We start from the raw sequence: 15226 nt of genomic DNA, 5'->3' as shown, positions 1-15226 counted from the left end.
ATATATATTATTATTTTGCTCTATCTTACACCACCAATGTGTCTGTTCACCTGCAATTCTGTTATTCATTCCCTGGGAATATCACTGATTTATACATGTAAAAATTAACAAATAGTTCTATGTTGTACCATAAGAATATTTGTCCAACTGTATAACCACTATTTAATAAAGATGAGCAATTTCTATCATCCTGTAAAAGACACCTGGTCCCTGGCAAGTACTCTGGGAATTTCTGTGCCTTTTCCAGGATGCCACATAAATGGAGTCGTGCAGTCCAGGTGCTTTGAAGCGGACTTATTTCACTCACCATAAAGGCTTGGAGGCCCTGCACATCTCTGGGGCTTCAACACTGCATTCCTTTCTATTGCTGAATAGCATTCCATTGCACAAACATGCCACTATTTGTCTACTCAATTCCCCGGAAGGATTGCGGTTGTTTCCTGTTTTGAGCTAGTGTGAATCAAGTTACTATGAGCAGTTTTATACAGGTTTTTGTGTGAACACTGGCATTCTGGCCACTTGGGTAAATTCCTTGGGTTGAAATCACTTTGTTATCTGGTAAGTATATCTTTTTTTTTTTTTTTCCATTTTCCCAAGATTAAATGATTATTAAAAAAGCGCGCCATCCTGTGTAGAAATCAGCATTCTCTCCCATAATTCTGTGCATCTGGGACTACAGAAAGGTCACTGTCCCTGCCCCACATCTTCAAATTAACATTCTCAGGTCACAACAGTAAGTCTTCCCAAAGGGGACCTTCCGGAAGAACAAGCTATTTCCTCGGCTCATATTTCCCTCTTTCTGCAGCATGCACCAACAATCTATCCAAGAAGTAAATATTGGGGAGTAGGGAGGGCATCCACCAGCAAGCCCACAGTTGTTGACAGCCATCAAGTTAGAGACAAGCACGAAAGGATAGGTCAACATACTGGCAAAAAAGCCTGTGACAGCCTGGGAATAACTCTTCATTTCACTCATGGTGGAAACCCCACTGTCCAGTGCATAGGTATTGACGAGGTAGGCCAGTGAGTTACAGAGCCACAAAGAAATGATGTCACCCAGGAGGCGAGGAATAAGACCCGCAAAAAACCCTAGGATGCCCTCTTCTCGATAGATGGTCACTATGGAGTCGCCAAGTCCACAGTATTTGGATTCTCTGCCGATGAACTGTACCATTGACCTCAGAGTGATCACGTGGAAGGGATGTGTGATGAGGGTAGCAGCAGACCGAGCCATCATCTCGCGAGTCGTCTCCTTAATAACTCGATCAAAGGAAGACGAGGCATCTTTCTGGACATTTCCAGAACTTATTTCCTCAGGCTTCTCACAGTCCTGGTAATGCTGCAACACTTTACCGTGGCCCACGGTTCCCAGGACCCCAGAGCACAGTCTGGGGGTTAGGCCTGTGAACAGCCCACGCTTCCCATCGATGCTGGCGATGTGTTGAGCATAACAAAAGAGACCAGGAAGCTGACATACTTGCCGCCCAAAAATATTTCGGCCTATTGTTGGAGGAAGAGGCTCATATCCCACCTGGATGAGCACCTTCACGTACATGAGCGGCTGGGACAGGATGGTGAGACCGGAGCCCAGGAGCACCTGACTGGCCGCGTCCGCCATGATGGCACCCCTGGTAAGTATATCTTAAGCTTTATAGGAAGCTATCTGTTTTCCAAAATGACTGTACTATTTTTCAGTTAGCAACAAAATATGAGTTGATGGTTTATTTTCATTTTTAGTATTATTAATTTGATTCATGTGTATAACTCTAGATACATACCTTATGCTTTGTTAGACAGCGTCTGATTGACATTGTGTAAATAATAAGTTTAAATGGAATTATTCCCATAAAAATCGCTCTCATGTCAAATAGTGTTATAAAATAAAAATTGTTGGAATTTTATAATTCAAGCTTTCATTAGCAATTTGTAGTTTGATAGCCTCCTGATCTTGGATTGTGACCCATACCATTTCTACTTTTAAAATCTGCAGGGGCTCACTGGCAGGGTGGTCCATGAGCAATTGAAATATTCTGAGCATTCTAAAAGAAATTATATTTTCCATTTGTAATGTTCCGATGTCATTGCAGATTTTAAAATTTAAATATTTATTTTTGTCAGTAAGATATTCATATCCCTATTTATTTATTGCCTAACTACTTCCAAAACAAGATTAAATTCCATGTACACACATTATAGATATGCAATTTCTAATAATTTTTGTTTCATTGTAATATCATATGACACATAATTATTCATGTCTGTTCTATTTTCCTGTGTGTGGTATTTTTAGAATCAATGTAAAATGAGCTTTCTTGTTTTTTTCCCCTTGAATTACAGGTAATTTCTACACACTAGTAATCTCTACTTGAAATTCTGTATTAGTATATTACCTGTTTGTTTATTGTCAAGCGGCAGAATGTTGACTGTATCAGCATCGTGAGTGGTTGGGCACATTGTCAGCTCATGGGAAATGTTTTCGAACAAATGAATTGATCCATTTTTGTTGCATTTCTGCTTTCTCCAGTTTGTATGTCTCTACTTTTAATGTGCATTGCTTCAGTTTAGAGTGCCTCTTAGAATTTGTTTTTCTCCCAGTCAGGGTCTTTTTCTTTCTTTCTTTTTTTAAACATTTTATTAGGAGCTCTTACAGATGTTGTAACAATCCATAATTCAATTAGATCAAGCATGATTGTACAATTGCTGCAGCCATCAGTTTGAAAACATTTTCTTTCTTCTTGAACTGCTTGATACCAGCTCCCCTTTACTCCCCACCCAGGAACTCTTATTGTTATGTCTATATATACATACACAGAAAGAATATATATATATATATATGTATATATTTTTTGTTTACAGAAAGAATGTATATATTCTTTTACATATATATTCTTTCTGTGCCTTACACCATCCGATATATCCGTTCACCTACAAATCTGTTATTCATTCCCCTTGAGTGGGATTATACAGTCATCATTACTATCAGTTCCACCTCGCTCCTTTCTCCTCCCTCTCTTCTCGTACCCTCAGGGAATTATTACTCCCGTTACTGCTTCTGAAGGGTTATCTATCTTGCCTTTCATGCATCAAGCAATCCAAATTATGCAAATGAACATATTCATGTCTAACAAGATTAATGAGGTAAGAAAAGGACCATGATAATGAAGGGAGGAAATGCTAAAGAACTAGGGCATGGTTGTGTGTTTCATCTGTGGTATACTGCACCCTGGACTTAACATCCCTTTTGTGTGGCCCTTCTGTGAGGTACCATCCAAGTATCTTACAGGTCAGTTTGGTCTCCATTTTGTCCGCACTCCTTCACATCAATTTAATTGCTTGTTTATTGAACTACTGATATCTATTCCGATTGACACCTCATGACCACACAGGCTGGTGTTCTTCCATATGGACTTTTTTGCTTCCCTGCTAGATGACTGTTTCTTTAACTGCGTTTCAGACCCCAGACACTTTATCTTTTAATATCTGGACATCATCAGCTTTCTTCATGCACCCATTTTGTCTTCAGTGATCATGTTGGGAAGGTGAGTGTCATACAGTGCCACATTAGTAGGACAAACTATTCTTGTACTGAGGTAAGATTTAAATAGAGATCCAAAGCCCATCTGCTTCCTTGTTGTATTTACACATATACGTATACATATATATATGGACAAATACACCAATCTGTATATCTTTACATATATAAATACTTATATTTATACCGATATATAATTTTTACTTTCTCTTCCTCTTTTTTTTAATTCTTCCCTACTGCCCCATCATGATAACCTGTCATTCACCTCTCAGCAATTTCTCTCCGACACGTTTCAATTAATCAAACACAACCAAGAATGCCGCACCCTCCTCACCATCTATTTTAGCACTCTCGCTATTCCCGTCTCTGTTGTTGTTGGTTTATCACTGCCCTCCCCCGCCTTCTCCCTCCCATACCCCCCACCCACCCACTGGAACTGTTGGTCCCGTTGCTGTCTCCTTGGGCTTGCTTATCCTGCCTATCTTAATTAGATAGACATCCAAAACAAAAAAAGAAAGGAAGAAGATAAAAAAGAAAGAAAAGAAAGACCATGTATATAGTCCCATGTCTAACTGTTATCCTGACCCAGAGTAGATGAGTATCTCTCTGCTAAATAGAGAGGACTTGTTATAATCGGTCAGTCTAGTCCCCATTTCTCTTAGGTTTTCATATCCCAGGACCTACATACCAACAGCTCTTACATTCTTTTAGTCCTCAGTTTTCGTGGCTGAAAGGTGTGTCTCCTACAAGTCCTCATTGCTCTTTCTGTAGTTGGGGATAGAGTGGTCTAGTGCCCCCCACCACCACCACCCATTTTCACCTTTAGACTTTCAGTGTGACCCCTTGTGAGTAACTTCCAGCCAGTTCCAATAGGTACTAAGTGCTGCCCCTACTCAGAAGTCTACAATCAGAATTCCTCAGGGATTACATAGCTTTGCTCCCATTGCTGGTCTGTTGCACTCCTCTCCTGGTTTGCTCCCCTGTGCCTGGGATAGACGGAGTGCTCTCCCAGGAATGCAGCTTCAGTCCTGTCCTCTGCAGCGCTGTCATCTAGGGTGGGGACATGACATTTCAAGCTGGGACCAACCCTGCAGTCCTCTCTGCTAACAAGCTGCTCCATGCAGAAACGTCACCCTCAAGATTTGGTGCACCAGAATGAGGTCTACTCAGTCTCTCCCTGTTTCCTGTGGAGACCTAAACAATACCTTCCCTTTGGGTGGATTGGTGCCCTGGCCCCCCATTGCCTTAAAGCAGAGGGTGTCTTTCAGCACAGCTGCTAGCAGCAGCTCTTATACTTCTTTTTATTTTTGGGGTGTAGTCTGATGCACACCAGCATATCTGGTCCTCAGTCTGGGAACTGAGTGCTATGTGCATTTTCCTATATGCTTGTTCTGTTGTTTGAACTTACATCAGTGGATTCATGTTGTACTTGTACTTTTGTGCTTGTACAAATTTGTGGCTAACTTCACTCAGCGTAATGTCCTCCAACTCCTTCTGCGAGACGAGATGCTTCATCTTTTCATCACTGCTTTTGAGGGATGCGTAATACTCCATTGTGTGTATATACCAGTTTTTTCTAAGCCAGTCATTTCTTGGTGGAAATTTAGGCTGCTTTCAATTCTTTGATTGTGAACTGCCAGCAATGAACATTGGAATGCAGATGTCTGGTCGTGGTCTGTTTCTTCTTTTTCTGGGTATATGCCCAGTAGGGGGATTGCTGTGTTGTAAGGTAACTTGATTTCCATCTGTTTTAGGTATCGCCAAATCTCTTTCCAGAGTGACAGTATGTATCTACAAGACCACTAGCAGTGGATGAGACTTCCTATCTCACCAGTTCCCCTCCAACATTTGTTGCTTCCTGATTTTTTGAATCGGTCTATCTTTGAGGGTTTTAGCTGGTATAATAGTTGTTTTAATTTGCATTTCCCAGATGACTAATAATTGGGAACATTTTTGCATATGTTTCTTGGCCATTCAGATTTCCACCCTTGTAAAACTTCTGTTCAGGTCTTTTGCCCATCTCCTCAGTGGGCAATTAGTTTCTTCCTTATTGTAAGCTTGCCGAGTTCTGTACATTGTCTGATATGTCATTGCTAAATATCTTTTCCCAGTCTGTGGCCTCTCTTGGTACTCTCTTGATGAAGTCTTTCGATGTACACAAGTGTTTTATCTTTAGTTTGCCCCATTTGTCTATTGTAACTTCCGCTCTGTGTGTATCCTTCCTTATTTCTGATAGCCCATGTAGTCCCTGCACCAAGGTTTGTCTTAATTCTCTCACTGAAGATCCTGATAATTTGGGACTTTACCGCGAGGTGTGTGATCCACCTTAAATTTGTTCTTGTGTATGGAGTGAGGTAAGGGTCTTGTTTAATTTTTCTGCATGTAGATATCCAATTTTTTCAGCAACATTTGTTAAAGAGGGTATACACTTCCATTTGATGGTTTGGGGGCCCTTATTGAAGATTAGTTGTCCGTATGCTGCTGATTTTATTTCTGGATTTTCTGTTCCTATTTGTCTGTGTATTTATCATTATATCAGTACCATGCTGTTTTGACAACTGTGGCTGTATAATAAGTTTTGAAGTCGTGTAATGCAAGCCCTCCCACTTTATTCTTCTTCGTGAGGAGTTCTTGGCCAATTCTGGGCTTCTTCCCTTTCCATATGAAAGTTGGTCATTAGTTTTTCCATTTTTTTGGAAATAAGATGCTGGTGCTTGTATCAGGACTGCAGTGAACTTATATAGTGTCTTCGGTAGGTTTGACATGTTTACAATACTGAGTCTTCCTTTCCATGAGCATAGGATATTCTTCCATTTGTGAAGGTCTCTTTTGGTTTCTTGTAATAATGTTCTGTAGTTTCCCTCATTTTTAGTTTTCTTTAGTTTTTTGTTGTTTGGTATATCCCTAGATATCTCAATTTATGCTTGGCTATGGTGAAAGGTACTACTGTCTTGATCTCTATGTCTGCAATACCATTAACTGTATATAGGAATCTGACTGACTGCTGCTTGTTGATATTGTATCCTGCCACACAAACATATTCCTCTATCCTTCCAGCACTCCTATTGTGGATTTTTTTGGGTTTTCAATATACAGAATCATATCATCTGCAAATAACCATAGTTTCACTTCTTCTTTCCCCAGACAAATACTTTGGTGTCCTTCTGTTGCCTTATGTTATTGGCTAGTACCTCCAGGACAAAGTTGAATAAAAGTGGGGACAAGGAGCATTGTTACCTTTTTTCAGTGGAATTGTTTTTATCTTTTCACCATTGATTGTAATGCTGGATGTTGGTTTTTTAATATAGCTTGTATTATATTGAGGTAATTTCCTTACAATTCTATATTCTTGACTGTCTTAATTAGGAATGGTGTTGAATATTGTCCAATGCTTTTTCTGTGTCTATTGATATTATCATGTGGTTCTTGTCCATTTTTTGGTCAATATGATGGATAATATTAATGGACTTTTGGATGTTGAGCCATCCCTGTATTCCTGGTATTAATCTCACTTGGCCATCATGAGTTGTTCATTTTATATATATTTGTATTCTATTGGACAAAATTTTATTAAGGATTTTTGCGTCTATGTTCTTTAGCAATATCGGTCTGTAGTTCTCTATGTTTGTGGAATCTTTGCCTGTGTTTGGTATCAGTGTTATACTAGCTTCATAGAATGTGTTTGGGAGTTTGCCATCATCTTCTATGCTCTCGAAGAGTTTGTGTAGAATTGGTGTCAGTTCTCTGAATTCTTGGTAGAATTCTCCTGTAAAGCCATTTGGGCTGGGACTTTGTAGGTAACTCCTTGGTAACCTTATCTATTGGGCAACTACTTGATAACCTTACCTATTTCTTCTTTTGTTATGGGTCTGTTCAGGTTCTTGACATCTGTATGTGATAATCTAGGGAGGGATTGTTTTTCCATGTATTTGTCCATATCTTCTAAGTTGTTGTATTCATTGGAGTACAGACCTTCTTAGTACTGTGTAATTAATCTTTTAATTTCATTAGGGTTTCTTGTAATTTACCCCGTTTCATCCCTAATCCTGGATATTGATGTCTGCTCCTTCCTGTCTTGGGTTAGATTTGCCAATAGTTTGTTGATTTTGTTGAATAAACAGCTTTCTATGGCGTTGATTTTTTGAATTATTTTCTTGTTTTCCCACTCATTTATCTCCACCCTGATTTTTATCATTTCTTTTCTTTTTGCAATTAGAAGGATTATTCTGTCGATTCTGTCCCAATTGCTGAAGGTTTTGTGATAGAATATCAATCATAAGTCTCTCTTCCTTCTTCATAAGTGCATTTATCACTATCACGTATACTCTGATAACTGCTTTTGCTGTAGCCCATGGGTTTTAGTACATTGTATTTTCATTCTCATTAGTTTCTACATACTTCCTAATTTCGTCTCTAATTTAGGCCAGTACCCACACCTTTTGAAAAAGAAACTGATTCATCCTCTAAGTATTTGCCCTTGTTTTATCTTTCTTTCATTGATTTCCAGATTTATGGCATAGTGGCCAGAGAAGGAAGTATGAGTGACCTCTATATGTTTGAATTTACTCAAGGTGGACTTGTGTCCCAGCATGTGGTCTAGTTTTAAAAATGTGCCTTTGTACCTGAAAAGATTGTGCATTTTTTTTTTGCATTTGGGTGGAGAGCGCCAAACATGTCTATCAGATTGAGTTACCGAATTGTATAATTTAGTTCTGTAGCTTCTGGTTGAGCTTCTTTCCCACTGATCTGTCTTTCTCAAAGAGCAGTGGATTGAAGTAACCGACTATGATTGAGCCTGCTATTTCTTTATTCATCTTTTGAAGAAGTTGATTGATGAATTTTACAGGTCTCTTGTTGAGTACATATATATTTATTATGATTACTGGCTCTTCCTCTTCTGATCCGTTAGTACATATTGTATAGTACTCATTCTTATCTCTTGTTATGTCCTACACCTTGAGATTGATTTTATAAGAAATTAGGATTTCAAGTCCTGCTTTTTAAAAATTTCTATTTGCTTTTGCCTTTGATTCTCAACCTATCTTTGTCTGTGAGCTTAAAATGTATCTCTTGTAGGCAAGAGAGTGATGGGTTTTGTTACTTAATCCAGTCTGCTAGCTTTTGTCTCTTAATGGATGGATTCAGACCGTTGACATTCCGAGTTATTACATCCATCTATGGCTTGTTTGTTGTTATCTTGTACTATTTGTCTTAGATATTTTCCTCCCTCACTCATTAGCAGTGTGTATGTGTGTGTGTGGGGGGATCATTTTTGCCTTCTTTTCACCATTGGGTAAATGACATCTTGGGTGTTGTTTTCAGTGCATTGACTTCTGCATAGTGTTGCACTAGGTGGTGGTCTCATGTTTGTGCTCTGTTGATGTTGGTCTTCTGTCCAAATTGAGTTGGCAAGAATTCTTTGTAGTACTATTTTTTGTGTGTATGTGTGTGTGTTTAACGTATTCTCTGAATTTTTCCTTGTCTGGGAAAAGTCTGACCTTTCCCTCTATTTTGATGGATAGTTTGGTGGGTTAGAGGATTCTTGGGTTGCTGTTTTTCTCCTTCAACTTTCAGAAGATGCTACTCCACTTTCTCCTTAGCTTAATGGTATCAGCTGATAAGAATTAGCATATTCTTATTTTGCTTACCCTTATAGGTGCCTGCCTTTTTTCCCTCTAGCTGCTCTTATGATTTTCATCCTTTCCTCAAAGTTGGATAATTTGACTACTATATGCCTTGGTGCATTCTTCTTGGAATAGAGTCTAATTGGTATCCTCTCTGCTTCCTGGATGATTGTCTGATTCTCCTTCATTAAATTGGGGAAATTTTCTTTCAAGAATTCACTCGCTATTTTGGCTGCTGATTTCTTCATTATGTCTTGTTCTGGTATCCCAATAATTCAAATATTGTTCCTCTTCACAGCGTTGCTCATTGTTCTCAGGTTTTCTTCATCTTCTTTGATTATCTTGTTTGATTGCCTTTCTCATTTGTTGAAATCTGCTTGTTTATCTTTGAATCACTGATATGATTCTCTGCTTCTTTTAGCCTGTTGTTGAGGTCTCTTACCTTGTCTTTGATTCTGTTGCCTCATCCTTTAATTCATGTATTTTCCTTCAGGATGCAGACTCTATTTTCTGTATTATTTCATCCTTTTTCTGTATTGATTCCCTCATATCCTATACGACTCTAAGCAGCATTCTGAAGATTTATTTCTGTGGCATTTCAATGTCTGCTTTTCTATGTACATTGTTAGGTTCAGGTCCTCCTCAGGCATTGCTTTGCTGTAGAGGGTGTTGATATGGGTTGTTGTCTGTATACCAGCTGACACTTGGCGTCAGTTTTCTGGGGGTCCAGGATCCCTGTGTTATCTCTCTGGGAGGCTACTAAGAATGATTCCAAAGACTACCTGTAGCCAACTGCACTGCAGGATTGGACTGTGTCTCTATCTCTCTAGGGTTTTAGTCTCTCCCTATGCAACCTGTCTACCTATTTGGAGGGCAGGTCGATTACTCACTAAGGCAGCAGAGTAGGGCAGTTGCAGGCAGCAAGCGTAGTGTTGTGCATTCCCATTGCATAGGAAACCATGGCTAGGTGGGGCTAGCAGTGGAGGGGAAGCTAAGGGTGGTGAGCGGGGCCCAGTGGTGGTGGAGAAGCCTCAAGTATTGGGGGTGGGGAGGTTGGCAGTAGCAGTAAATTGTGGTGCCTCCGGTGGTGCAGATTGGGATATCCTGGGCACCAAGTCACAGGTCACCAGAGTTCCACCATGGATACAGGAGGCAGGGCAGACAAGCACCATGGGGAAGCTCAACCCACAAGTTGGAGCAGAGTTCTGGGGTGCCTTGAGGGCCTATTGTGTGTCCCAGACCCCTCACTCCACTTCTCAGTCCCCAAGCCCAACAATCACCATGGAGCTTCCAATACGGCCCCAATACCTCAGTGCCATCTTGCCAGAATTCCTGGGTCTTTTTCTTTTTAATGGAGATATTTCATTTGTCTATAACATTGGTGTGGGTATTCTAATTCAGGAATTTTTGTTCATTTATCATCCATTTTCCTGCTGATGTTTTGTTATCATCAGTGTCTCTCCACTTTGAATAGGTAAGGTTTTCTTTGCTGTTCTCATCTCCGTGATTTTGTGAAGTATGTATTCTGGATAATAACTTTTTGTGGATATCTCTAGTTCATGTTCGTTAGTTTTTTTTTAATTAGCAAAGCAAAGATGAGGACAGTGCTGAGTCACCATTATTTAAAATGTACAGGTCAGCAATTCTTATCAGGAATTCCTTGCCTCTAATATTAAAGCCTCCATATATTTTGTACAATTACATTGTCCGTTCAAAGGATCGTTGTTCACTTTTCCGTCTTGAAAGCACCAACCAACCCAATCTACTGCCCCTGAGTTTCTTTTGTCTCATAGCAGTTCTATATATGGTTTCAAAAATTGTGAATCTTTGCTGCCTAGAAATGAACTCCTACTATGACATTAGTGACAACCCACTGATACCTCGAAATTCTATTGATTGAAATCCACTCCAAATGGACTCAAAGGTTGCTATATCTTCTGAGAAGGTCTTGTTGTCCGATACAACCTTCTTGAACACATGGGAGCACAAATCCTTCAATGTGTTCCTGTCAGATGTTTTGATGTGTAAGTGGTAAGAGAGGTAGGGAGTAATGGGATATGAATTTACAGAAAAATAATCAGAAGTGAAGAGCTTGGCGAAATAATTTCTTGTGAACACAACAACAACAAAACTCCTCACTGTTATCAGGTCAATTCTGGCTCACAGCGACTCTTCAGGTGGAGAGAGAACTGATTTTGTAGTTCTCTAAGACTAGCTTTTTACACCAGTAGAAAGTCTCATCTTTCTCCCGTTGTTAGGCTTGGAATTGTGAACTACAGAACCTGTAGTTAGCAGCCCAAAGCATAACCACTGTGCGACCAGAGCTCCTCTGGTAAGCATAGAATACTTGCATTTTTCATCTCCCTGCTGTTTATACTGTGTACGAGCAATGACATACATCTGATATCTAGGGACATTTGTTAGTGATATATTAGAACTAGCTACTAAAAATTTTAATGTTTCAGATCAATATTGAGATGAATAGACTGTATCCATGGAGAAGGGAAGTATCACTTTAGATATTATGATCTTTTAGATTTTTTTAAATGGAAGAAGAGTTGATTCTTTTCTGAATTTGTATTTCTATTTCATTAATCAGTTCATGTCAAAAATATATCCTATGAGAGTGAGAGCACTATGGCAGATCTCCCCAACAAATATACATTGGGTCTAAAAGGAAAAGGGGGAAAGAAAGAAATCCTGGAGTGAATTAAGTGCTTTCATCTTCTAAGCTTTGTGCCAGAAGGGATTTCAAATAAATGTCATCTCAGCTTTATTTATTTATTTTTTTTCAATTGCTTGTTGGTAGACACAAAATCTATCTGCTCAGAGGGTAGATTCGTGCTGGGCAATCAGCTCTGGGGTTGACAGGGTTAAGGCTAAGGAAGGAGGTGTCTCTTTTGTTTGTTTCCTGAAATGCTTGCATTTGATTATTGTCAAAGACTGGCACTTTTCCCCCTAAGATGCAATTTTCAATTGTTAGGTGTTTGGGGCTCTTGTTTTATTTTCACCACCCAGAGTATGAAAGCAATTTGTAAATGGTGAAACACTGTAAGGAAGTGGTTATTTCTTATCATCTATATCATTACTTTTTTCACCACTTTGCTTTCCAAATCTGAAAGGCAGTAATGGTGGGGATGCTAAGAGGAGGCATGGGAAAATAAACCCATCCAGGAACCATCTGGGCCATGACTGAGTATTCAGAGGAGGTGCTGCTTGCTAAGGGTTGGGTTGCTAGTTGCTAGGTCAGTAGTTGAAACCCACCAGCTACTCTGCAGGAGAAAGGTGAAGTTCTCTGCTCCAATAAGGATTAGAGTCTGAGAAACCCTGCATAGCGTTTCTGTATGCATAGCAATTGATTCCAGGGCAGTGGTTTGGATTTTGGTACCTGCTGGTCAGGAGCTTCAGGTGTGCTTGCTTTGGGAGCACTTTAAAAGAGCACTGTGGAGGCAGCACCAGTAATTGTGAGGATTCTGTGAAGAATCCCTGTCAGGAAACGCAATTTCCTGCCCTCCCTCCATTTCTGGTAAGTAGAGTCTCCAGGATTATAAATATACTTGCTTTCTTAGTTTAAAATTTTGTTTTTGAGTCAAATTGTTTTTGGAACTTGTGTTAGGGGTGGGGAGTGAGAATACTTTGATTAGTTTTGATTTCTTAATCTTAATCCATTTAGATGTTTGAATTCCATGAACAGCAGTTTGTGTCTGGGTGATGTGTGCATTTATAGGGTTGGGTCCTGGAAACTGCTGGATACTGGTGCTAATACCATACTCTTAGCTGTCATTTGATTCTGCTCGATGGAAGAAAATGCTGCCTGGATTCAGATGAGCTACCAGGTTAAAACAGATTGGGAAGAAAGGCCTAACAATGTATTTCCAAAAATCATCTGATGAAAATCCTATGGCACTGAGACTACTGACACCAAGAAGTACCTAGGCTGTGGGTTCCTGAATTAACTTTCCTCCCAGGTCATTTTTCAGATATAAACCATTTTTAAAAATTAAAATAAGATAGCACACACAAAACAATATCCGCCTCATTTGAGAAAGGATAAGGGTTTTGAGAACTCCCAAGTGATGGATTTGAATCCTGAATCTATAAATTGCTGGGCATGTAAATTTGTGGAATTCATTTTTTTTTTAGCTTGCTCTCTTATTCATCAAAGAAGATACAGTTAAGTAAACACATGAGAAAAACTTTATGCACTTACAATGCCTTATGCAAAACTGAGTATTATATTGTGGCAGAGAAATTTCATTACATTAAGGCGCCAACGCTGTTTTATAAACAAATATTCTCTACCAAAGTTGTTCTAAGATCATAACTAATCAACATGACTATTTTTTTGTATAGAGAATTAAAAATTATATAGATGAAGAATATCAGAATTAGTTAAAGGAGTTTTGTTGAATATAACTTCAATATACAAAAATCTTATTTGTAGCTCTCATCAACAATCTGAAAGACAAAAATGTAGATGTTATTTATAACATAATTTTTAAAAATCAAAATTTCTAAGTAGAAACCTAAGTGATAAAATATTATTAAGAGAAACTGAAAGTATAAAAATGGAGTGATATATTCATTTATTGGGAGAATCATAATAGGAACATTAGTTTTATCAAGTTGATCTATACAGTCACGAAATGCTTATCAAAATCCCAAGTGTGTTGAATATAAACAGCTTATAATGAAATTTATTTTATAAAATAAAAAGGATGAATAGTTGGCAAATAACCTTAATGTATACCAAAGTGGGAGGACTTATAAAAAAGATAAAAACTTCAAGTCTGTAGTAATTAAGACAATGTGGATATTGTCACAGAAATAATTAGCAAGACCAATAGAACAGAATAGAGAGTATAGAAATAGACCCCACCACAGATAAATAGAGAATTGATTTCTGACAGAGGATAATATTTTTAAAATTGAACCGTTGTCAGTCAATCAGATATGCATAAAGGAAAAAAAAACCTGAAAGGAATTTGATCCTTACCTTATGCTATCCACAAAAATAACTTCCAGGTGGTTTGTCATTCTAAATGCAGGAGGTGATGCATGCCTTTAAAAGATAATATTGGAGATGCATTGATCTTTTTCTTTTAAACTAGCATTCTTTGCATCTTACTTAAGAAATCTTTGCCTACCCTAAGATTATAAAGATAGTCTCATCATCTTAGGGTAGGCAAAGATTTCTTAAGTAAGATGCAAAGAATGATAGTTTAAAAGAAAAGATCAATACATTAGGCAGAATTCAAAATCAAGAATTTCTTTTTTAAATCAAAAGACAACAGGCGAAGAATAAAAAGGCAAGCCACGGGGTAGAAATTGCAGCACATGTCACTAACCATGGGCAGTTGCATTTCCAAATATATGAAGGTTTCCTCCAATTCAACGAGTAAAAGATAGCCTGGTACAGTTGAGATGCGAGCAGAAACTGCAAAAAGAGGGCAACCCAACAGCCAATACATGTTTTCAAAGTGACCAGCTTTATTAGTAAGAGAGGTAAGGGAAATTAAAACCAAGGTGGAATCCTACTACTGAATCAGCAGCACTGCAAACACTAGGAAGACTGAGACAAGTAACGAGGGGGTGGAATGGTGGGAGCTCTCCCACACCAGAACGGGTATCAAGAGGTACAGCCTCCCTGGAAATTGTATTTACATAATGCCAACCTACAAATATTTTGTGATGAACAGTTTCACTTCTGGGTTAAACTGAAAGGCAGGTATACACTTGTATTCCAATCATAGGGGCAGGTAAAACTATTCATAGTAGGCCAAGATGGCAAACAACTCAATGCTCATTAGCAATGGAGAAGTAATTTGAGTTTGTAGTCACACGGTGGAATACTATATAGCAAGGAAAATGCATAATCTACAACCACACACAAAACCATTGATAAATTGTCTATCAATATTTACAGGGGGAAAAAGCTAAATAGTTAAGAATAATGCTCTATGTTCCATTTAATTCAAGCAATCAAAACATACCTCCAATATTAGAAGTTTGAATAGTGGTTACCCTTGAGTTAAAAAGAGCGTGTTTTCACTGGGACAATGTTTTGGGG

General features: G+C 38.7%; 1 protein-coding gene across 1 annotated transcript; it reads right to left on the bottom strand.

Moving 5' to 3' along the window:
• Nucleotides 1-587: 587 nt before the first annotated feature.
• LOC101645321 (mitochondrial carrier homolog 2) lies at nucleotides 588-1622 on the bottom strand. Its single transcript, XM_004707568.3, has one exon. The coding sequence runs from the start codon at nucleotides 1616-1618 to the stop codon at nucleotides 707-709; it is 912 nt and encodes a 303-aa protein (XP_004707625.1). The 5' UTR covers nucleotides 1619-1622; the 3' UTR covers nucleotides 588-706.
• Between the last annotated feature and the right edge of the window lie 13604 nt (nucleotides 1623-15226).

Source organism: Echinops telfairi, unplaced genomic scaffold (assembly GCF_000313985.2).
Source record: "Echinops telfairi isolate 266 unplaced genomic scaffold, ASM31398v2 ScPeMD7_9;HRSCAF=40, whole genome shotgun sequence".
NCBI lineage: Eukaryota > Metazoa > Chordata > Mammalia > Afrosoricida > Tenrecidae > Echinops > Echinops telfairi.
The sequence above is the reverse complement of the archived record's forward strand: the minus strand, read 5'-3'. Positions and strand labels throughout refer to the sequence as shown.

Coding starts and splice junctions, on each gene's coding strand:
- LOC101645321 (XM_004707568.3), bottom strand. CDS start 1,618: ATGGCGGACGCGGCCAGTCAGGTGCTCCTGGGCTCCGGTCTCACCATC.